At 38.6% G+C, this 26,162-nt stretch overlaps 1 protein-coding gene across 1 annotated transcript in view; it reads left to right on the top strand.

Annotated features, from left to right (window-relative positions):
* Window positions 1-7,362: 7,362 nt before the first annotated feature.
* CACNG6 (calcium voltage-gated channel auxiliary subunit gamma 6) overlaps window positions 7,363-26,162 on the top strand; it is a 209,796-nt gene continuing 190,996 nt past the window's right edge. The window contains exon 1 of the mRNA XM_040434667.1: window positions 7,363-8,262. Coding sequence (XP_040290601.1) covers window positions 7,944-8,262 — 319 coding nt within the window. The 5' untranslated portion in view covers window positions 7,363-7,943. The remainder of the gene's footprint in view (window positions 8,263-26,162) is intronic.

Raw genomic sequence — 26,162 nt, 5'->3', positions numbered from 1 at the left:
ATAGAGGAATTTTGGAGCAAGGAATTATTAAGTCTCCACGGGGAGTATACTCTATTATTATACATGTAATCTAATGTGAGAGTTATAAACGCATGATCAGACCATGTGATATTGGAAATAGATACATCTAACACTTTTTGAAGAAGCCACTTATCTGAAATAAAAAGATCAATTCTAGAGTATGTACTATGTGGATGTGAGAAAAACGTGAAATCCTTTTCATTTGCGTGATGGACCCTCCAAATATCAAGAAGCCCTTCCTGAAATAAAAAATCTTGAAGGAGCGAGTTTTTAAGAGAAGGGGGAGGGGAGGGTAGCCTATCAATTGAAGAATCAGGGCACATATTAAAGTCGCCACAGATCAATAAGGATCCCTGTTTGGAGTCCTGAGCCAATTTAATAGTGTGCTTGATGAAATTTATCTGGTCAGAGTTGGGAGCATAAAGATTCACTATTGTGTATCTAGAGTTGTTTATGTTGCATATAATGATAATATATGTACCCTCTTTATCTGATATTATATTATGACATTGAAAGGCAATAGTGTTCTTAAAGCCTATAATCACACCCTTCCTTTTTTTAATAGCTGGAGAAAAAAAAGTGCGCGGAAAGGAGGGGTGACAGAATCTGTAGGAGTCTTCCTCATTAAGGTGAGACTCTTGAATGCAAATAATGTCAGCTCTCTGTCTTCTCACCTCATTCCAGCATGTGGAACGCTTAAAAGGGCTATTGAGACCCTTAACATTTGCTGAGAAGATCTTTATACCTTTGCTGGCCATCTTAAAGCTTCATAACAACCTGCTAGTGTTTCTAACCTGAATAAATATAAAAAAACATGCACTAGAGAATAAAGTACCCAGATGTTACCGTGTGATAATTGAGGGGACCGTGGGATTGTACCTTTGTTTTCAGGTATTTGAGAAGATAGAGGTAGATCTCTTGTGTGTAACCTTATAAAACAATAAATTAAAACATAAAAAATAAAGTAAGTAATAAATAACAATAACATAATAAGGGTCTAACAATGACCACAAAACTGTGATGTCTATCACTTAGTATGAGAGGCGTAAAGGAAACAGTAGATTAGGAAATATGAACACTTAGATGGAATATGTGTTCTGAGAGGTAGAGCAGCAGGGTGTGGAACCCCGTAACACTTGTGTAACATAGCAATAAGCTTAAGAGACTATAGTTACTGTCCAGAATGAAGGTCACGGAGGATTTCTTCCTACTTTGGTCCATTCTGGTGTTAGGTTGAGATGCTTTCTATCAGGAGAGGACCTATTGGTAGGAGAGTTCATTGCTTTGTCTTTGTCTTTGGCGCCCTCTGGTGACACAATGATGTTCCATTTGGAAAAGGCTTCTGACGCTTCCTGAGGAGAAACTAAAACAATTGATGAGTTTTGATATCTCACAATCAGCTTAACAGGGAAACCCCATTTGTAGGGGATATTGTTTTATCCCTTAGCGCTTTGGTGTAGATTTGAAAATCACGCCTCCTGCTTAGTGTCGCTGGTGAGAGGTCGGTAAATAGGAGGACATTACAGAATCTTTCAGGAATATCTTTCCTCTTTTTTTGAGCTTCTCTCATCAGGGAATCTTTTAGATGGTAAAAATGGATCCTGGCAAGGACGTCCCTGGGAATAGAGGCTGGAAGAGCTTTATGTTTAGGAACCCGATGTACCCAATCAATGATTAACTCTGATCCAGGGGTATCTGGTAGATATGCCACGATAAGGTCTGAAATAAATTCTTGTAGCTGAGAGTCCAGAACGCTTTCAGGAATGCTTCTGAATCTGACATTATGTCTCCTGGAGCGATCCTCCAGATCAGCAATTTTAAGTTTAATGGCTGCTATGTCATCTTCAACCACATTGTGATTATCTACCAGCGAATTATGTGCTGTAACAAATTTCTCCATTTTTTCTTCTAAATGTGCGGTTCTTTCTCCTATAGTGATTATATCTGCATGGATAACAGAAATTGTCTCTTTAAAATCGCCATGAATAGATCTTTTCAGATCTGCCAGCATGTCATGCATTGTGGCTACTGTTAATCCAGGGTCTTTGCCTGGTGATGCAGTGTAAGTATCAAGGGGAGGATTATATGATTGTTGTTCACTCACCCTCTTTTGTTTTTTAGGTTCCTGTGATGCTGGAGGGCTGGAGCCTGCTGAAGAGGGAGACCCAGAAGATCGCTGGTCGCATATCGCTGCAGAAGAGGAACGGAGCTCTCCTTCTGTGTGGCGGGAATCGGCGCCATTTTGAGAGGACCCAGCGGCTGGATGGAAGAACGCCGTCATTTTCTGAGGCTGCGCTCCCTTCTTCTTCCCTTTTGTCATCATCGGCGGAGCTGCAGGATCAAGGTCTGTCCTGGGGCAGGTAAGTATGAAAGTTATTGCTTGTATTATGGTCACTTTGTGCCGCTGAACGGAGTTCCACAGACGGAGCTCAGGCACTATGCGTCCTCTCCTCCCGGCATCCGGTCACGCCCCCCCCCTCCATATTCTGAGAGCCATAGTTTTTTCAGTTTTTGGGCGATTATCTTAGGTAGGGTCTAATTTTTTGCTGGATGAGATTATGGCTTGATTGGCAGTATTTTGGGTTGCATATGACTTTTTGATCGCTTGCTATTACACTTTTTGTGATGTAAGGTGACAAAAAATGGTTTATTTAGCACAGTTTTTATTTTTTATTTTTCACGGTGTTCATCTGAGAGGTTAGTCATGTGATATTTTCATAGAGCCGGTCGATACGAACGCGGCGATACCAAATATGTATACTTTTTTTTTATTTATGTAAGTTTTACACAATAACAGCTTTTTAAAAAAAAAAAAAAAAAAAAAGATGTTTTAGTGTCTCCATATTCTGAGCCATAGTTTTTATATTTTTGGGGCGATTGTCTCAGGTAGGGGCTCATTTTTTGTGGGATGAGGTGACAGTTAGATTGGTACTAATTTGGTGGCCAAACGCCTTTTTGATCGCTTGCTGTTGTACTTTTTGTGATGTAAGGTGACAAAAAAATTGTTTATTTAGCACAGCTTTTATTATTTCTTTTTTAAGGTGTTCATCTGAGGGGTTAGGTCATGTGATATGTTTATATATCCGGTCGATACGGACGCGGCAATACCTAATATGTATACTAATATGTATTTTTTTAACTTTATTTGGGGAAAATGACGTTTTTGTTTATTTTTACTTGAAACTTTTAATTTTTTTGCGGATCAACTTTATTTATTCAACTTTTTTTTTCACTTTATTTTTTGTCTCACTTTGGGACTTGAACTTTTGGGGGTATATTCCTTTACAATGCATTCCAATACTTCTGTATTGGAATGCATTGGCTGTATGAGTAATACTGTGTGTATTACTCATACAGCTTCCGGGGCCTGTGAGATCCAGGGGGCTGGATCTCACAGGCTCTTCACCAGAAGGCAGAGCAGATGCCTCAGGAAGGCATCGCTCTGCCTTCCATGCCATCGGGTTCCCCCCCACAGCCCCATGGGGACCCGATGGCACCGCCGCCACACCAGGTAAAAGCCGCATACCGCAGGTCTGAATTGACACGGTGGGGGGGGGTCACTGCACCCCCCCACATTTAGCCGAGGTGCTTGCTCAATGATTTGAGCAGGCACCTTGTTACGATCACCGTCCGCTGGGCGGCGGTGATCGGAACAACGCATGTGTCCTTAAGGACTCTGGAAACATGCGTACCGGTACGTCATGTGTCCCTAAGGGGTTAAAACCGAAAACCTGTGTTGGCTGCCTCGTCCTCCTCCACCGCCACTTCCGCCTACACCACTACGTCCACCGGCTCCTCAAACTCCTACTCCATATGGAACTCCACCTTATAAATCAAATATTTTTTTTTATTTGTAAGTATTTTATTTTATATCATTTCACTACTTTGTCAGTTACATTTTCTGGTGAAATTCAGCAATTTTTGGGTGCATTGTACCACTTCTATACTAAGTAGACAGGCTTACAAAAAAAAAAAATTGTCATTTACTTTTTCGGGTGAAATTCACCAATTTTTGGGTGTGATGTACCACTGCTATACATACAGTCCTGATCAAAAGTTTAAGACCACTTGAAAAATGGCAAAAAATCATATTTTACATTGTTGGATCTTAACAAGGTTCCAAGTAGAGCTTCAACATGCAACAAGAAGAAATGAGAGTGAGACAAAGCTTTTTTTGAGCATTTAATTAATTGAAAATACCGATTAGACTGAAACAGGCTGTTTTTCAGCTGATCCAAATTTTAGGACCACATGCCTTTAAAAGGCCAAATCTGTGCAAAGATGTGGATTCATTGTTATTTTCTGTCAGGTAGTCACACGTTGTGATGGCAAAGGCAAAAAAACTCTCCCTTTTTGAACGTGGTCGGGTTGTTGAACTGGATAAGCAGGGTCTCTCACAGCATGCCATCGCTGCTGAGGTGGAACGCAGTAAGACAGTCATTTGGAATTTCTTAAATGATCCTGAGGGTTATGGAACAAAAAAGTCAAGTGGAAGACCCAAAAAAATTTCATCAGCACTGAGCCGGAGGATCCAATTGGCTGTCTGTCAAGACACTGGACGATCCTCGACCCAAATTAAGGCCCTTACTGGTGCTGACTGCAGCCACATAACTATCAGACGGCATCTGAGACTGATGGGCTTCAAAAACAAAAAACGTCTTCAAAGACCTCGCCTCATTGAACGCCACAGAACTGCTCGTTTGGACTTTGCAAGAGAGCACCAAACATGGGACATTCAAAGGTGGAAGAAAGTTTTATTCTCTGGTGAGAAAAAATTTAACCTTGATGGTCCTGATGGTTTTCAACTTTACTGGCATGACAAGCAGATCCCACCTGAGATGTTTTCTACGCGCCACAGTGGAGGGGACGGCATAATGGTCTGGGGTGCTTTTTCCTTCAGTGGAACAATGGAGCTTCAGGAAGTGCAGGGGCATCAAACGGCCGCTGGCTATGTCCAGATGTTGCAGAGAGCATTCCTCATGACTAAGGGCCCTCGTCTGTGTGGTAACGACTGGGTTTTTCAACAGGACAACGCTACAGTACACAATGCCCGCAGGACAAAGGACTTCTTCCGGGAGAATAACATCACTCTTTTGGCCCATTCTGCGTGTTCCCCTGATCTAAATCCAATTGAGAACCTTTAGGGATGGATGGCAAGGGAAGTTTATAAAAATGGACAACAGTTCCAGACAGTAGATGGCCTTCGTGCGGCTGTCTTCACCACTTGGAGAAATGTTCCCACTCACCTCATGGAAACGCTTGCATCAAGCATGCCAAAACAAATTTTTGAAGTGATAAACAATAACGGCGGAACTACTCATTACTGAGTTCATGTTTGGAAGTTGGATTTCTGTTTTGGGGGGTTTAGTTTTTTTTGGGAGGTGTGGTCCTAAACTTTTGATCAGCTGAAAAACAGCCTGTTTCAGTTTATTCGTTGTTTTCATTAAATTGAATGCTCAAAAAATGCTTTATCTCACTCCCATTTCTTCTTGTTGCATGTTGAAGCTCTACTTGGAACCTTGTTAAGATCCAGCCATGCTAAATATGATATTTTGCAATTTTTCAAGTGGTCTTAAACTTTTGATCAGGACTGTAGTAGGCCGGTAAAAAAAAAAAAAAAATTTAAATCTCATTTACATTTTCGAGTAAAACTCACCAATTTTCGGTGTATAGTACCACTGCTATACCTAGTAGGCCAGTTAAAAAAAATAATAATTGTCATTTACATTTTTGGGTGAAATTCACAAATTTTTAGGTGTGATGTACCACTGCTATACCTAGTAGACCGGTAAAAAAATAAAAATAATGTCAGTTACATTTTCTGGTGAAATTCAGCAATTTTTTGGTGTGATGTACCACTGATATACCTATTAGACCGGTAAAAAAAAAAAAAAACATTTGTCAGTTATATTTTAGGGTCAAATTCACCAATTTTTGGGTGTAATATACCCCTCCCCTACCTAGTTGACAGCTTAATAAATTTCAATAATTTTTATTTTACATTTTCGGGTGACAATAAACAATTGCTTTCTGTCATAGACCCCTGCTCTACCAAGTCGACAGGTTAATCAATTTCTGTAATTTTTCTGTTACATTCTTGGGTTAACATTATACAATTTTAGACGTGAATAAACCCCTGCTCTGCATAGGTGACAGGGAATAAAATTTCTGAAATGCTTCTTTAATTGATGCGCGCCACCTCCTTTGATTCAATGCTTAAACTTAAACAAGTTGTACCACATTTGCACTTCAATAATTTGTCCCACATTTCCGCTATACTCTTTTGGCCAACATTTGCTCCTCAATAGCTCAATAGTTATTTTAAGTCATTTCCCTATCTACATTTGTTTGCAGCGCACTTGCCATGGTCTTAACCACATTTTGACGACATTTGCAGCCCTCTAGCCCTTTCCATGACATTTTTACAGCCATTTTAGTGCTCAAAAGTGGCTGTGCTCAAAAGACTTCAATGGGGTTCGGGGTCAAGTTCGGGTCCCGAACTCAAACTTTTTTCCGAAGTTAGGCCGAACCCGTCGAACCCGAACATCCAGGTGTCCGCTCAAGTTTATCCTAAATGTGTCTATGCGCAGACACTCAGTGGTTGTGTTGAGAATTGCACCCTCTTGCTATTATTTAACAATATTGTATTATATTGCAAAATGATAGTAAAAGGCTGCACTAATACGATGGCAATTATATGGTTTTGTATTACAGTATATATTATTATTTAAGTCCTCCCCCTCCCTCTTGATGACAGTTGTCACAACAACTCAGTTTTTATGTAAAGGAGTGATACATGACTTAATGACCAGGAATTCTGTAATGGAATCCACATATATGTGTTATACATCAGTAGAAGGAATCTATAGATAACATTTACCCAATTATTCTGGTTTGCATTTCTGTATCACTGGAGCTGGAGGGGGTTTTATTTCTGACAGTGCATTGCTGAGCTGCCCTGCCAGTTTGTCTCAGCACATACGCTTCTAACCACACAGACACAGTGAAAGCCATTTCTTTCTACTAGCAGCAGCATAGCTTTTCCCTGCAGTATTCCTTCTGACAAAAAAATAAAATAAAAAATTACGAATCTGTTTGTTCCATGTATTTGCCAAGCAATCTGCATGTCCTTCCTTGAAATCAATAAATAATTTGCAGAGAGAGAGAGACATTTTACAAGCAATCAGCCAAGATATTTGCTTGTTGTTGTTTTTTTTTTTTCAGAGCAACAATTATTTTCATTCCACAGGTTTCCATCTTTGGTATTCATAAATTAGAGATGAAAGTCTCAATCGATAATCATAGTGGAAGCCTGGCATAAATAATGCCCTTTTAATCTGCAAAGAAGCTACTATTAAGTGTGACAGCCAGGCAAAAGTTGCCCTGGGATTTAAGTTCTACTAGAAGAAGATGAAATCATAGCAGATGCAGAATAAAATCCAGCATAGAGACAGCAGCTAAGCATGTGAACATGCAGCATTGAGCAGATACCGAGGAGATCCAGGAAGATCCAGGGCAGGTGCAGATATTCCAGAAGGCTGAACTGGGAAACGTAAACTTCATTTTGCCTCATTCTGATCTCTGTCGCCTGTGCATGAGGCAAGTGCCTTTAAGGGAACCTTAAAATAACAGCTCTGCCTGGGAGATGTGATGAATGTAACAGGTGCAGAGATTATTTCCAGGCCATGTGTGTGCGTCTGTGTGTAACAGCAAGAGGGGGAGAGAGAAAGCAGAAAAGGAGAGAGCACATTGATGTCCCTGCTGCGTCTCTGTAGCCAGTGAAACTTACAGCAGATTGCTTTTGAGCGACCTAAATACAAAGGGGAAAGAGAAGGAAGAACGGAGAAGAGAAGAGGGTGTACACCTAAAGGGTTATTTTCATCAATTCTGCCGTTGAAGGGAAAAAAAGATTCTCTACACAAATGATGTGGCCTAATTTTTTCATGCAAGAGGAGGAGCAGCGCTTCTCGGGAAGAGGTAGAGGACAACGTGGAAAAGGCTTTACTGATGCACAAGAAGGCAAGATCAAATTGGCCTTTTTTGTGGCCCTTGTGGGGGTGACATTGTCTGTGCTGGCAGTTGGGACAGAGTTTTGGGTGGAGGTGAATACTTATAAGCAGAACCACAGTGTGACATGTGAAGCTGCCCATTTTGGGCTATGGAAGTTCTGCTACAAGAAACTGTGGATCTCGGATGTGGATGAGTACCGTGCAACCTGTGGCCCTGCAGAGCTGCCTGGAGGTATAGTACTTTTTTACATTTTGTAGTTGTGTTATTTACAAGGCAACTTGCAACTTGCTTCAGGGCATAGTAAAGTTCAGAGTTCAGTAGCTCACTCTCACAAAGGTAAAAGGTCCGAATAGCTAGACGTTCAGCCTAACGGATCGTCAAATCTGCGCAACATGGTCCAAAAGCCACAGAAAGATTTGAGTGTTGTTAATTTTATTTTATATGTCCAGTGGTTATAGACTAGTTTTTGTGGATGATAGGTTGGATGTTATGCAGATTTTAAATGCTATGATGAAGATCGTTATCAATACTGTTGTTAGGAACAGGTTAATGTAGAAAAAAATGAAGCTGAAGGAAAAATATTAATTTTAACAAACACTTTGAATACTACTCTATGTATGTTCTTTTGTGCACAAAAGATTTGACAATGCACCTGCTGGTATTTTTCTTACAATATGGCGGTCCATCAGATGTTGCTATATATTCAATGATTCACATCAAATACTTATTTTTATCAATGCAAAATCATCAGGTGATAGATTTCTAAAAGTGTCATCCTGCACTGGTCATCAAAAATAAAGCTGTAACCTAAGTAGGTGTCATAACTCAAGCATATTACTTAAAAAAATGGAAGCAGACACTGTATTGCTCAGTTGTTGCTTATTGTTTTTTCTACATAAAGTAGCTTCCTACTTGAAATACCTTAACATATTTTCACCTAGATGTACGGTACAATCTTCAACTAACAAGATGCCACGTAAAAAGTGGTAAAGATGTTTAGAAAGGCTTAAAAAAGCTGAGGATTGTGTCTCACAGTTGCATGATACCACAAGCGAGTTGCAGTGAAATTGTGGGACTATAGCAACACAACCACAAGTTTACTATGGAAAATATTCACACACAACATTGCCACCATCACAGAAATTGTGACATGATCATAAGTTCCCTTGTAATTTTTTTTCTAATGAAGAACATGGTAGAACACAAGTCAAACTGCAGCCACAAAAATAAAGTAATATGGCTATTTCATTATGACTATTTTAGCTTTTAGGTGACAAAGATGAAAAAACATTCTAAAAAATGTTTTTGTTTTTTGCACCAAAAGTACAGAATCAAACATTTTCAGTTTTGGATTTCACCCTAGAATGTTTTTCATTTCTTAGGCCCCTTTCATATTGCAAAGACAGGTAGAATCATAGCACGAGGGATAGGGGAAATGTACCCTAAATTTCCTCTTAGCAATGTATCCCCTTCTGCTATCTTTCAATTCCACGTTTAATCTTAAAATATCTACGACTCTCAAACATTTTAAAAGAGACCTTGTGAACCTCCATATATCAGAAACTGGGATAGTTTACTGTTCAGTGATTCTTAAGATGGGCTTCATAATAGGAAAACATGGGATATAAGATAGATGAAATACCAAATTTTGATTGTAACTCTCTTAGTATGTGATTGGGGTTCCTAAATAGCTTCAATAGTTAAGCCACTAGTAGTAACATGCTGAAAGGGAAAACATTTTTGATATTGGAGAGGGGTTTGTGTTTTCTTGTACTCATCTTCTCTTGTGACTAAGAGTTGATTCAGAAACCTAATTGAAGCCAAAGTGGATCACAAGCTATGATCTGATATATTGAAAAAATAATAATCTTTGTTCTGAGTATTCTAAAGTGATTTATAAAAAAACAAAATGAATTACATATGCTGTCTTATAGCTTGAGCCACTTGGATCACATGAGGCAGGGTACCTTTTCTTCTTAAAAAATAAATAAAAATCACAAGCATTATAACAATTCAATGCTATTCGTCGCTTTCCATAGAATCTGGCGTTCATTCATATTATTGGTCTAGACTTCAACAAAATGAACAGAGCGCCTGGATGCTTCTTACTGAGCCACTGATGGCTGGCAATGTACTTGCATTTACCAGAGCTAGTTGAGCTACTTTAGGCACAACTCTGAGAGGTGCGTACAGTCAAATGGAGTGAACGCTTCTTCCAACCAAGCCGGAATGCGATGACATTGTTTTTGTGCCCGCTAATGTAAGGTGAATCCTGAGCTTGGGATCCACTCTTTTAATAAAATAAAAGGTTCATCCACAGGAGTCTAAGATTTAATACTCATATTGCAATATTGCTTTGCTAGCACAATAAAATCCAAACCCTATTCCATAAACCTTCACTATAAAGATGACCAGTGTAAATCACCATGTGGTAAATTATAACTTAAAAATGTGTATGTCACAGTCAGTATTCTTACAGTTTTGGAATGATGGTTTCATGTATTTTAAGAATAAAGATAACCTAAACTCATATCGCTAATGAAAAACCTAATTACACCTTTAGTAGAAACTTGCATAGCCAAACCACCTCCATAACTCAGTATCAGTCTTTCACATCCTGGTAAGGAATCTTAGCCCACATTTCTTGGTATAACTCATTTATTTCGGACACAGAAAATTTTACATCCACAAAATGAATTTTTCAACACCAGACTGGATCATTATTAAGTTCATGTCAAGACTTTGGCTAGAGCAATCTGAAATATATTTTTGTGTTTCTGTTCCTCCAGTGTGATGTACATTTTCCCTTTACATTTTTTGGTGTTTGGTCTATTGGAAAAGTGAATATTTCAAGCATGGAAAGTTGTCTAAGTCTTTGGGGAAATAAAAAGCTTCACACCATCACACTACCACTACCATGTTTGACTATTGATATGATCTTACATTGCAGACTTTTGAAGTAGCTTAAGTTCAGCACTCTATTCTCACAAATCACAAGGAGATCCAGAGAAAATAAAAACCGCCACTGAACAGTACTGACCAATTTGCCATAGTAATGAAAAAATGACTTTGGATCTGTGTTGTATAGAGACCTTGCTTAGTTCAGTAATCATCTGTTATCATGTAATCACAAATTCTGAAGTTTAAGGAGCATGCAGATTTTTTCCAGTGTCCTTCTTATTATAGAACTTTACTGAGTTTAAGAGGCCTGTAGTTGTTAGATGCTCCTGGATATTTCACCCTCCAGATTAGCCTAGGGGTCACTAGATCATTCATTACTGGTGTTCACTGCGATTCTGTGAAGTCCCACAATCTTCTAAAGGGCTTGGTAACCCTTTCCAGGATGGGGGAGATTTATCAAACTGGTGTACAGTAGATCTGGCTTAGTTGCTATAGCAGCCAATCAGATTTCATCTTTCATTTTCCAATGTGAAAAATAAAAAGTGGAATCTGGTTGTTATGGGCAACTAAGCCTGTTCTACTATACACCAGTTTAATAAATCTCCACCATTGTCTTTGAAATAAAATTGTTATGGTTTAATAGTAACACATCTCCTCTTTTCTGATCTGTTTTTATTTTCTGATTGTAGATTTTTTTTAAATTATATTTTCTGAATATTATTATGGGGGCTGCCATCTTGCCTGAGCTGTTCTTAACGGGATCTACACAGCATCAAAAAAATTGCTCTCTGGCAGCCCATGGGCCATAGACACAATGTACAGGAGGGGACCTCATTGACTTCTAATTTTCTAGGCATTTTCTGTGTCCCATGCAGAGGTCATTGTACAAGGAAAGATTAGATAAGCTCTCACAGTCACCTATTGTGCATGGTGGATCCTGTCTTATCTATACACAGAGGTGATATCATTATAGGCAGGATTAGAATGAGTTAACTGCAGTAAAGTGATCTGTACAAACCAAGAAGTGGCTCCTATTATTAGACATAATGGCCAGTGCAAAAACTGTAGGATTTTTTTGTTTTAGTTAAAAAATAGAAAATGACATGAAACATTAAAATAAACATAATAAAAAATTATAAAAAATAATGTTAAACATAAAAAGTTATTGAAACAGCAGGTAATTTTCTGATGACACATGACAAATTACAGCAGCATGTAGTTGTTGATACAGGTGAAAATAGCTGTCAAGTTTAATGGGGTTATTATTTTTTTCTTCACAAGGCTTACATGATTAATATAAATCAATAAATCATAGTAATAGTGTTATAGCTTTAATTATATGCATGTGTTACCAGTGCAGGCAAACAAAAACGAAAATAAGTGCTTTCATTAAAAGAAAAAAAGTAATGACGTTTTTTTTAAAAGTAATGAAGGAAATCTAACAGTATTCAGTTTTCATTAAGTCTCTATACAGCACCACTGCAGTGGAAATTAAAGGGGTTGTGCTACAATATTGATGATCTATCCTCAGGATAGGCCATCAATATAAGATTGGAATGGGTCCGACTCCCAGCACCCCTGCTGATTAGCTGTTTCAAGTGGTAGTGGCGCTCGTGAGAGCACTGCTTCTACTTCAAAATTCCTGGTGCTCAATCTAATCTGCAGCGGAGGCACAGTGTATTCACAGTTGCTCGTCCTGAGCAGTAGTAATTGCTAGGGGTTAGCAAATTGAGCTTCAGATCCAAGATCCAAAGTAGATTTGTTCAAAAACAAAATTTTAATGCTGTATGGAGACATGTCTCCGTACAGAAATAAAATGTATGTGCTTCGGCGATGTCGTGAGAGAATCGGGCTTCGATTCAACGACTTCAAAAACATTTTAAAACAGGAATCCGAAGTTGGGTTCAGTACAGCCTGGAACCTCGGTACCGAAGCCAACTTTGGACTTTGCCTTGCGAGAGCACATACATTTTAATGCTGTAGGGAGACAATTCACAGTACAGCATTAAAACAAAGTTTTTGAACAAATCGACTTTGGATCTTGTATCCAAAGCTTGATTCGCCCACCCCTAGTAATTATACTACACTTCCTCTACAAGCTACACAACACGCAGGTAATTTTGAAGCGTAAGAAGCACTTGCACAAGCACCGCTGCCCCTTTAAACAACTGTTTAGAGGATAGGTGATCAATATTGTAGCACTGCACAACCCCTTTAACCATTATAGTTTCCATTTTCATGGACTTACCAAGTCACCTACATTGAGTATAGGAGACTCTTCTATTAATGAAGCACTCTCACAAATGTTTACTCTTTTGCCCTTTTAAAAGGTATGCAATGTAAATTATAGTAAAGGTGATATTATTCTGGAGACTGTAATCGTGAGTTATTCTATTGCTGTACCTCAGCTGTCACATAACTGACAGCCTGACTTTCCAACTGACACAGTATGTCAACAGGAAGCCAGTTTCTCTATTCAGTCCAGTGTCAACTGTCCATGTCTCATAGTAATTAATTGGCAAACTGACTTCATGACCATGCAGAAGATACTGTTTTAGCTGGAGAGTCAGTGTCGGTCATATAACACAACTGAAGACCAAAAGGGAATGGCTAACTCACAATTACAGCCACTGGTAAAAAAAATTAACTTCACTACAATTTGCATCATTTAATTTTCTAGCATGTCAGATAATTAAAATATTTGTAGGAGTGCTACTTTAATTCACGATTTTAAAATGAGTTTTATAAAACAGAAAACCCTTTTGAACATAAGAGACTTATTGAAATAAGTATATCAATGTAATACCTTTTTAGAGTTATACTAGAGAGTAAAGTTACACCCACTAAAGACCCCCAAAGTGCCAAATATAGTGTCTAAAAAAATTACTACTTGTTAATTGTATTCATGAGACGTGTAAGAGATGGCCACCTTAAATCTTGGTTATCTGAAGTATTGTTCGAGGTGCATGTAACAAGCTTATAGATGGGGTTGAGCGAATCAACTTCGATTCGAATTTCAGAGAAATTCGACTCTCCGCGAAGACGAGTTTACTTGTGCTTCCTGTTAACAAATAAATTTTCCCTGAAATGGCAGTAAAAAAAAATTCATACTCACCTCATCCATTTGAGCGCAAATATCTTGTGCTTAGTTATTTATGGCGTCACTACGCCGGCCATTGGGATCTTCAATTAAGATGGCCGCGGCCTCTTTACACTCAAATGGATAAGGTGAGTATTATTTTTATTTTTTCCAATAAATTTCCCCTAAAAGCACTCACTATTATTCTCAGATGCCGTGATCAGCAAAGAACGTGGCATCTTAGGGGTTCAATGATGGGAGGCGGCGCAATCGCTGTTCCCCGTCATTGCCTCCACAACTGACAAAGAAATAAGTTTTGTGACAAAGTCAGTTTTTCTAAACTTTGCTCAACACTACTCACAGCCCATGAAGCTGGTGACGTAGTGACCACAAGGCATTACAGAGGCATAGGGTAGATCTAGATAAGCTCAACCCTGTGAGATGTGCCTAGGCAAGGCAAGCTGTGGCAGAGGCATGCACCCCATAGATACACACTGGGACTGTTAGATGGGCAAAAGCTAACAGTTACTTTGGGTGCAACCTGATTGTAGTGGACCTATGGCATTATCTTACTGTCCTCAGTCCAAATTATACACTCTTCTATAGGGTGTCATGTAACAACCAATTACCCTATTAAATGTATTTCTATAACCATCCAGTGCATTGCGCCTTTAATAGTATTTTGCAACCATGAATCATACATGCCACTTGTGTAAAGAGACATGCAATAACTGTTATCTGCAGAGATGAGCGAATTTCGCAAAAATTTGATTCAATCAGTTCGCCAAATTTTCCGAAAAGATTTGATTAGAACCCAAATTGTGTCGAATCGCATTAAAAAACAGCTATTTCCTGGCTGCAGAGAGCCTGTAAAGTGGTGTAGAACACTGTGCCTTGCAGTAACACGCATAGAGAGTCTGCTATGGTAGTGAAACAATACTGTGAGTCAGTATGACACGTAGATGACATATTGTTAGATAAAATAATTAAATTAAAAGGAAATTAATACACCCCAAAAAAGCTGTAGAACAATGTAACTTGACCACAGAACGGCAAATAAAACGTACTTGTTTTTTTCTCCTAATACACCCAAAAAAAGTCTGTAGTACAATGTAACTGTGCATAAATCTGAATAAAACTATTTTTTAAACATTTAATATTACCAAAGTTTTAAATATTTGCATTATGTATAGTGGTACATTCCATTAGTAGGGCATAAAGCACTCTTTAAATATGTATACAAAATTCATGAATTGAATTTGCATATGCTGAGAAAAAGTTATTGCATTATATTCCCCTTCTCCTAGACTTCTATTATGGCAGAGGATAGACCTTTTGGCACAGAAAAGTGAAACACAGGCAAATGTAAAGAAGTTGCCATTTCCTCCTAGCAACATATATTACAAAGTTTGATGTTTTATACACTTTTATGTATTTGCGATTTTTTTAAATTATTTCATAATACATATTTGTTGGAAGTTTACAAGTCTAGCATACCAGAAGACAATTATGTGGTACAATATATTTTTCCTTAAGTGGTTCATTTGAAGTTGAAACAGCCTAATGCTGTAATATTAGATCATCAATTCTCTTGCCAAAATGTGAATTTTGAATCAGTCTTCATCCCCACAGACTATATTATATGCTTAATAGAAATGATTTTGCTTTGTAATGCTTATGTGCCTTTATGTTGTATCATTGCTTCCCAACATACTGCCTGTCTGAGAGCTGAAGATAATCTAATTCCCAAGTAACAATTCACTAATGTAAACGGGAGAAATTGGCTTCTAAGTTACAATAAACTTTTTTTAAGTGATTCTCTTAAAACTTCTAAAACTGCTCAGTATTATTTAGTGATGTTGGAATTTATTTAGTCACTTGGAAATTGAATTGTAGTATTACATGAAAGCCATATTTCAAGAGTGCAGTACTTAGTTATTGCACGTGATGTGCACTTTCTGACGGAATATCAAGATAGTGGTTTATGGCGGCATCTGTGTGGTATCATTCGAGTATAAAAATTTGGGTAAAAAGTGCCTGCTTTGATTGTTGTGGACCCCATTTTCTATAAAGCTGGTCCTAATGTCATTATGGAAGATGGGCAGATCTTCAGACCCTTTCACTTATTTTCGTATTTTGCTATGTTGCAACCTTGTGCTAAAATAAGAAAAAAAAAAAAAGAACATAATTCTGCACTCAATACTCCCCCAATATTTCTAAGCATTTTTCAGTGGTTTTCTTTATCATTTTTGCAGTACTATGCCAATAAAAATAAATACAGTCCAAAATGTTTTGCTCCTGGAGTAGACATTACAAAGAGAGAGAAAACTCCTATATAGGTAGGGAACAAAGTGTCAGTTTACTGCTGCTATGAAGGGTAATACTCATTATAATAGGGATAATAGGGCTAGGATTGCAGCATGACAGCTCTTTTGTTCTCTTGATAATCCTAAATAAAGATGTCTACAGAAGAGTGTTGCGCTTATCCGTATAATGTGTAATGCTCTAATTGAGTCACTTTCCCACCTTCCTTTTCTGGCCATAGTGAATAGTTTGACTGAGAAAGTCAAGTAAAACTGTTTGCCATGCTAAATGTTCAAGCAAATGAGAAGTTAAAGAGCCAGGACAGGATGCAGGTTACATGTATTGACTTAAAAAAATTACATAGGCCATTCACATACATGTTATTATATGATTAACCCCTTAACACATAATCAAGTGCATATGCGCCATTATGCTTAAGTGGGCTGACACGTTGAGCCTGTTCCATACGCAGCGGATGCTGGATGTATAATACAATAGCCACCTGGGCACAATGACTGGGATCAGTGATGACTCCGAACCTCAGATACTATGGCAATTGCAATCGTAGCATCTGCGGGGTTAGGTAGACGGAGGGAAGTCACCACCCTTTGCTTACTGTGTATTCTTCTGTAAATGCTGCATGAACCCAGCCTAGGGATGCATATGATTCCTGGCAAGTCGCCCCATCTTCCTGAAAGAAAAAATACACTCTTGTTGTTTAGTTAACAGTGCATAAAATTGCTGAAAGAGATCCTTGTACAATGCTGTCTTCAAATTTTCATCCAAAAATACTGGACCCACAATCCACATACTTTGAGAAATGCAACAAATGCTGATTTGTGAATTAACATTTGGTAATTAAAATCATGTGAATGGGATTTTATTTTCAATTTTTTTCATTGAAAAGCATTTTTTAATAGAAAAAAGGTGTATTTTCTACCTTGGATTTTTTTTATTTAATAATTTTTTTTCATTTTTTTTTTCATTTTCTTAACCATTTATTAGTCCCACAAAGGGTAATCTATTGATTGCTTCTATAATTCTCTGGATTTCTTATGCACTGCAGAGAATTATACTATACTGACAGTCACCAGCATTTTTTCAAATGATGATCCTTGGATTAACCCAGAAATAAAGGCTCTCCTCAAGGAAAAGAAATGTCTGTAAATCTGGAAACAAGTAGGAGCTTAAAACTGTGCAAAAGGAGCTGAGAAGGAAGACCAGAGAGGGGAAAACCATCTACAGGAAGAAGATGGAGGGCCAGCTGCAGCAGAATAACACACAAGGGGTCTGGGAAAGCCTGAAAACCATCTCAGGTCACAAACCTGGTCAAATCCAGACTGCAGGTGACTTGGGTTAATAAGTTAAACTAGTTCTTCAATAGGTTTGACCAGATACCCACCCCTCCCCTGACCAATCCCCCATGCTGCTACAAACACCCCCATCTTCTTCCCCCACCACTACCATCTCTGCCTGTTCACCTCTCAGAAACCTACCACCACCCTCCCTCCCTACACCAGCAGAATCCTTCATTCACCCCCCCCCCCCCTGTTTCTCCCCTGCACACATTTACTTTGCTATCCTGGACACTCAGCTCTCCTCTTCTCTTTTCTGCATGGATAGTGCCATTGTAAAGTAAACTGGGAGTACCTTGTTCTAATCATCAACCTACTTAGGAGTCATTCTGTGATACAATCATCATCAACCTAGTGAATTCCCAAAGGTTATAAAGTGCCTTTCTTATTATAGAGAAATAAAAGGGCTGTCTTCATCACAGTTAGACCTTACTGTAAATGATGAGGAAGCTTATGCAATACTGCACATGTATTAGTTCAGTTTTCTACCAGTAAAATAATTTACGAGGCCTACAAGGGTGAAAGGAAAAAGGGTGAGGTTTTAAATTACGAAACATGTAACACTTTCCCAAAGCCTGCTCCATACTTCTGATCAACAACCTCCTCGTATAACAAGCAGAATGCTGAGAAGTAAGAATCAAGTTGACAGTACTGAAGTGATATTCATAAGAATAATTGACATATTTTATGTAAATACTGTATTAGATAACTCTATTTATGTTTCAATTGTGTACCAGTAAGACCTTTATTCCAGTAACTGCACTTTGGATGAAACAGTTTACTGGCTTTATTCAAGGAAGAAAACAACCAACTGCTATATGACACTCTGATGATGCCTAATGATATTTAAGAAACTTGACTTACTGTACTAAATAGTTCGCTTTGCAAGGAAAAAGTTGGATCATTAAGAAGTATCCTCTGACTGTATTCTTGTGTTGTGAATAGGGACAAGCAAATCAATTCTAAAATTTGGAAATTCAAACTGAATTTTTTAAAAAGTTCTCATTCTACTGACCTGAATTTTGTGTAATGCAGTTAAGAAGAATCAAAGATACAGAGAGAGAGAGAGACTTTTCCAGGCAATTAGAGCAGTTTCAATTTGGGCAGAATTTATTTGGACCTGAATCAAATCAGACGGTTGGACGAATCAGACTGAAATAAAATTTTAAGAAATATGATAATCACTAATTGTGAATAATCCAATAGTAAAACTTTTAAAGGCTATTTACGTACATCTTTGCTACCAAGGTCTTATTCCCACTAACTTCATATGCTACAGTTTTGTCTCTACAGTTCCAAAACAGACCTATACATCTCTATGGTTACAGGCAAAAATCAAACCTTTGTAGTGTGATTCTACAGTTACTCCATTCCATCCACCCCCACTTCATGCAAACTTAGCTACGGTAGGCTAAAAAGAAGTATAAAACAGATGGACAGAACAGATGGAAGCCTATAGCAAAGATGCACTGAAGCAATAAAAATGGCTGAAAAATGGCATATAGCCTTTAATTTCTCTTCTGCCCTTAATTTTCTGCCTGGTAATTTTCTAAAAAAAATTGTGCAATTATAATACAGGTTGATAGGTTTAAATGGGCTGTCCGGCATAAGAGCCGACAATCTATATGGTCCAAACTATGCCTGTGCCTCTGTCTCGTTCCTGGCCATCTATAGTCCCAACAAGATCTGAAAATGGCTTACTCTTAAGACTCCTTCACACTGAACAATTTATCAGTTGATTGTTGGGAAGGAAGCATTCCTTCCAGACAATCACCTGCTCGTCAGTTTAGGAGACAGCTGCTTTAGAGGCAGCGATATCCTCTACAGTATGGGGAGGAGCGATCTCTAATAGCCCAATGGTGATATGGCCCAATGGCCAATATGGGCCAACCCTTTTAAGTCACACTGATGTGATGTATCATTCAAGCAGGTATAAAGGTTAAGGCCTATAATTTGCTACACTGGTGACAGAACCAAGCCAGTTCCTAGTCTTGTGGGGACTGTAACCATCCAGGAACAAGGCACAGCAAGACCACTGACAGCCGAGTGTGTTTTTATGGGGCACACATTAGTACGAAAGTGGTTGATTTGCTGAATGAAAACATTATTAAGAATGATTTTGAATATTGATACAGTCTAATTACCAGTGGTAATCAAAAGAGATTTTTTTTCTGCCTTGTATGTGAAGTTTTTACTTCTGGATCAAATATCCTGTATTTATATTCAGAAATCTACTAGGAAACTCCACAGAGGGTTACCATCACTTTCAGACCATCAAGGACTCATTGAAACAAATAATCATGCTTTCTACACAAAATAATATCTAAACTGGAGTGTCAGGGAGCCCATAGAAATGAGCATGCCCTTAGTTTGCTATTATTTTTATCCCTCTCTCCCACCATCCTAATTGGTAGTGTTATTATAAAGCCACTTACTAGAAAAAAGTAATACAGTCCTGATCAAAAGTTTAAGACCACTTGAAAAATGGCAAAAAATCATATTTTACATTGTTGGATCTTAACAAGGTTCCAAGTAGAGCTTCAACATGCAACAAGAATAAATGAGAGTGAGACAAAACATTTTTTGAGCATTCAATTAATTGAAAATAACAATTAAACGGAAACAGGCTGTTTTTCAGCTGATCAAAATTTTAGGACCACATGCCTTTAAAAGGCCAAATCTGTGCAAAGATGTGGATTCATTGTCATTTTCTGTCAGGTAGTCACACGTTGTGATGGCAAAGGCAAAAAAACTCCCTTTTTGAACGTGGTCGGGTTGTTGAACTGCATAAGCAGGGTCTCTCACAGCGCGCCATCGCTGCTGAGGTGGGACGCAGTAAGACAGTCATTTGGAATTTCTTAAATGATCCTGAGGGTTATGGAACAAAAAAGTCAAGTGGAAGACCCAAAAAAATTTCATCAGCACTGAGCCGGAGGAACCAATTGGCTGTCCATCAAGACACTGGACGATCCTCGACCCAAATTAAGGCCCTTACTGGTGCTGACTGCAACCCCATAACCATCAGACGTCATCTGAGACTGAAGGGCCTAAAAAACAAAAAACGTCTTCAAAGACCTCGTCTCCTTGAACGCCACAGAACTGCTTGTTTGGACTTTGCAAGAGAGCACCAAACATGGGACATTCAAAGGTGGAAGAAAGTTTTATACTCTGATAAGAAAAAAATTAACCTTGATGGTCCTGATGGTTTCCAACATTACTGGCATGACAAGCAGATCCCATCTGAGATGTTTTCTACGCGCCACAGTGGAGGGGGCGCCATAATGGTCTGGGGTGTTTTTTCCTTCAGTGGAACAATGGAGCTTCAGGAAGTGCAGGGGCGTCAAACGGCCGCTGGCTATGTTCAGATGTTGCAGAGAGCATTCCTCATGACTGAGGGCCGTCTTCTGTGTGGTAATGACTGGGTTTTTCAACAGGACAACGCTACAGTACACAATGCCCGCAGGACAAGGGACTTTTTCCAGGAGAATAACATCACTCTTTTGGTCCATCCTGCGTGTTCCCCTGATCTAAATCCAATTGAGAACCTTTAGAGATGGATGGCAAGGGAAGTTTACAAAAATGGACAACAGTTCCAGACAGTAGATGGCCTTCGTGCGGCCGTCTTCACCACTTGGAGAAATATTCCCACTCACCTCATGGAAACGCTTGCATCAAGCATGCCGAAATGAATTTTTGAAGTAATAAACAATAACGGCGGAGCTACTCATTACTGAGTTCATGTTTGGAAGTTGGATTTCTGTTTTGGGGGGGTTTCGTTTTTTTTTTTTGAGATGTGGTCCTAAACTTTTGATCAGCTGAAAAACAGCCTGTTTCAGTTTATTCGTTGTTTTCATTAAATTGAATATTCAAAAAATGTTTTGTCTCACTCCCATTTCTTCATGTTGCATGTTGAAGCTCTACTTGGAACCTTGTTAAGATCCAGCCATGCTAAATATGATTTTTTGCAATTTTTCAAGTGGTCTTAAACTTTTGATCAGGACTGTATATTGTAAACATAAATAGAGTTAGTAACGGTAAGTCACCCCTCTTTAGGCCTTTAGTAGTCCAATAATAAAAGACACAAATATATTGTTACTTTCTTTAAATTTATATTCTTCACTAAACATTGATACTAGCAGAGTTACTTAAAGCTATATAGCTTACAAGTAGAGCAAATGCCAAAATTGGCATTCTAAACTTCCCTTGGACTAGGGCACGTTGCAGTGTTTTGGAAGTCATTCTGCTATCTCATCTTTTAGGAAGGGGGAGTACCCCTGAAATGTCACCATCTAATCAGGTTCGAGAATGGTGGAGAGCACCAAGGTGGTATTGCCTAGGAGTTGGCTCTAATTGTAAGCTATCTAGCTTTTTGTAACTGTGTTATTATGAACATGGACTTCTTGTATGCACATACAAGCACCTACATGTAGTGTAACTTTGTATCTAAGCAAATATATAATTTCAATTTAAGTTTGTGTGCAGGCACACAATTCTTTAAAAGATAACATAATCTATCATTCTAAATGTGTCATCAATCTCCAATCCGCAATATGACCTTTCTAACTGTAATCCATAATTGTCAAATCCTAAACATAATCTACCATTATAACTAGTGATGAGCGAATCCACTTCGGATGAAGCATCCAAAGTCGATTCACTCATCCCTAATCATAACTAATAGTAGGATTTATAGACACTCAGAGGTTTTTGTGGAAATATTTGAAAATGGCCATTTTTACTTACAATCAGCGTGTTGGAATGTTATTTCTAGCTGATGAAATTATTTTATAATTTTGTTATCTCTACAACTGTATTTTAGATAGGTGTTGACAAAGAACTAGTCATAGGGGTGTACCTTGTGACTTAGAATATAAAATGTAAAAATGTATAAAAACTATATAGTATCCAGGTGATATTACCAGTAAGTTGCATTCCAAACTTTCTCATGCTTCGTGTTGCTGTTGATGTGTCTTCAAAAAGTTATCAAAAGGGTGAGTGTCACAAGTTTCTTCTATCACATGGAAACTGACTTACAGCCTACTTTATATTGATTACTGAGCACCATAGCAATTGTCCTGTCTTTCCAGAAATAACATTTGAAAAAGCTATGTATGTATGGACAAGAGTTGCTGATCATCCAATTTCTTAAGAATGTTATTAAAATGTGCTTTTGTGTGTGTGTGTTTGTGTGGTGCAATCCTGGTACTGGTAGCAGAGTCATACAGTGAGCTTATTAGGTGCAGGAAGTCATTAGATGAGCTATTGCTTATTAGTGATGAGCGACATAGGCAATATTCGTTTTCGCTATATTTTGAGAACTTTTCACATAATATTCACAATAAATTAGCGAATTCTAGAATTCGTGATCTCCAGTCATTAGTTTTGTGATTGTGCAAATCGGCACTACTGATGCGCATATTTTTTGTGCAATACATGCAACTTCACATCTTATCAGGTCTGAGTAGATATTACTGATTGTTGTGACATCAAAGCACTATGTCTGTAGCATGAAGGTATGGACAGCAGAGAAACAGTAATTCCTATCACACTACATAACACTCTGCACTGGAACCTATCAGCTACACTATATCACTATCTAACCTACACTGACTATCTCCCACTAACTATCTGTATTATACATATGAGCTAACTAACTATCTAATGTAATTGGATAAGGAATATGATCCAGATGAAAGCACAGAGCACAGCAATGTCACTGCTCTCTCTCTCTCAGAACTGCAAAAAAAAACTGCAGGAAAAAGGCTGCTGGGGAGTTTATTATATAGTAAAGGGGTAGGCAACTTTCCTATTGGTTTCTAGGGATGTTGCTAAGCTCTGACAAAGATATTGCAGCCTTCTCATTGGCCCACAAGCAAGAAGGTAGGTTACTGATGAAAAAAAAAATCTAGAATATTCGCGATTACGAATACATAGCACTATCTTCTACATCTTCGCGAATTCTCAAAGTGCCAATATTCGCGATAAAAATTTTCCATTAGAATATTTGCGATCAACACTATTGCTTATCTCATTACCTATTGTGTATGCCTCCAGGGAATAGTGTTAGGGTGCTGTTACACACTGGGCAGAGATACGTGTAAATACAGCTGCAGCCCAACAATCAGCCGTAATATGGGTGGTTTGGATACAACTATGTACTAGTGATCTTAGTCACTAACAAAGATCATTTAGACCTTGATTCCCTCTGGGCTGGATTCCCTTTGTGTCACTAAAGTTGAACCAGGTAGTTATGTTTGTAATGTGACTTCTGTTTTTACGGTGCCGTAAAATGATTGGTGACTTGTCCTTTTGGATGTCAGACCATTTCAGGAGCTTAAAATCATAACTATGCCCCTAAAGTCATGAATAAGCCAATGTTTTGGACTCTATCCTGAAGGAAGACTATCCTTCTGGAATGTAAACTTCACATCCACAGAAGGAAAAGGGTTAACCTAATGTGACAATCTTAAGAGGGTTGTTTACGATTTTAAGAAACTAACATAAGAGCCAGATATGAAAGAATAATAATAATAATAAGCTATACTCTCTCATTAAATTCTGCACCACTCCAGTATCAATCAACACTTTGATGATCTCTGACAGTCCTGCAAGATGATCTCACATAATTCACAGGACTGCTGCAGATACTCACTGGCGTCAGTGGGGATGCTTTCGTGTATGAGACATGACCCGCTGAGGTCAGTGACTGGCCGCAAAACTTGAATGCTGGAGGTGATGTTATTTTGGGAGACCTGGCAAGAACTGCAGAAATGATGCAACTAGAACGGTTAGGCCCCCTGCACACGATCAGGATTGCGTGCGGATTTTCCGCGCGGATTTGCGTGCGGAAAATCCGCACCGTAGGTCATGTCCATTGTATTCTATGAGAATTTGAAATTCTCAATGCACACGATGCGGATTTTTTCCGCGCGGATTTTGACCTGCGGTGCGGATTTTAAAATCCGCGACATGTCAATTAATTTTTTTTTTCCTGACCGGATTTTCTTCATTCACTTAGTGAAATCCGCATGCGGAAAATCCGCACCGAATCCGCACCAAATCCGCACGCAAATCCGTATGCAAATCCGCACCAATTAATGCGGATTGACCGCACGGATTTGCCTGCGAACACCTGCGGATTTCAGTGCGGATTCTCCGCACATGAATCCTGATCGTGTGCATGTAGCCTTAGGGATTTAGGTATAGATTATTATTTTTTTTTATCATTTCTGGTTCTTATAAAACTTTCTTAATTTCATGAAGGTGCAGCACAATAACCTAAAGGGTTTTTCTGGGAGAAAAAAATTGAAGACATACTGTATCTACAGGATAGGTCATCAATATCTGATCGCTGGGCTTCCAACTCCTGCCACCCTCATCGGTCAGCTGTTTGAAGAGGCCATGGCGGTTCTGTGTGCACTGCTGTCTCTTCACATTATGCCAGGCACAGCACCTTAAATTGTATAATGGATGTGCTTGGAATTGTAGCCCAGACCTTTTCAATTGAATGTGACTGAGCTACACATAGCCCATGTGAGCAATGAACAGGACATCACTGGTTTAGTATAAAGCCACAGTGCTTCCCAGAGTGCCATGGCCTCTTCAGACAGCTGGTCAGTGGAGGTGGCTGGACTCAGACCCCACCGATCAGATATTAATGACCTTTTCTGAGGGGTTTTTAAAGGTTAGCACTGTTCTTCCTTACTACAAAATGCATTGGTAGAAGAGGAACTGATATGAATAATTAAATACTTGCACACAGTAGCTGAATACTGTATGTTGGCACTATATAAGTAGCAATAAATTGATAGGAAATATTAGTGTGGCCGTTAAGGTCATAAAAAAACAATATAAAGTCTCATGACTCCTGAAGGCACATACTACAAGAATATTGGCTATAATTAAAGGACAGTGAGTTTATAACAGTCTTGCTTCTGGACTTTAGGCACCTGATTTCAATGTGAACAAAATCACCATCATACTAAGCAGAACATAATAAGTGAGGGGCCACTAATGGATTGGCTCAGACTTTGCATTCACATTTTGTGATTTTTTTTCCATGAAATGACAATGAATGATGGATTGATTTTTTGTACTGGATCATTATTTTGAATGTTTTCGGCCAGACAATTGTTCCTTATAGCTAAAAAAAGACAATCTATGAACTGGAAAGGTTAGAATGAACTGATAGAATGGTTTCCACAGGGCACATTTGATTTAAATTTCAATATTGAGATGTTTTATCACCAGTAAACAAAACTGCATCTGTAATTATAAGCCATGAACATAGTAATTTTTCCCATATGCTGTAATTTAAGGGCTCATTCACACGACCTTATGGCCACAATGCCATGTTGTGGACCACAAACGCTAAAGCCCACGGAAACACTTTGAAGCCCTTCTGTGGGCTTTCAGGTTCGTGCCTCTGCACTGCAAAAGATGGAACATGTCCTAGCTTTTGCTGTATCTTGTGCTTCATGGACCCATTCAAG

Source organism: Bufo bufo, chromosome 1 (genome assembly GCF_905171765.1).
Source record: "Bufo bufo chromosome 1, aBufBuf1.1, whole genome shotgun sequence".
NCBI classification, from domain to species: Eukaryota; Metazoa; Chordata; class Amphibia; order Anura; family Bufonidae; genus Bufo; species Bufo bufo.
This window is presented reverse-complemented; position numbering and strand designations above follow the sequence as displayed.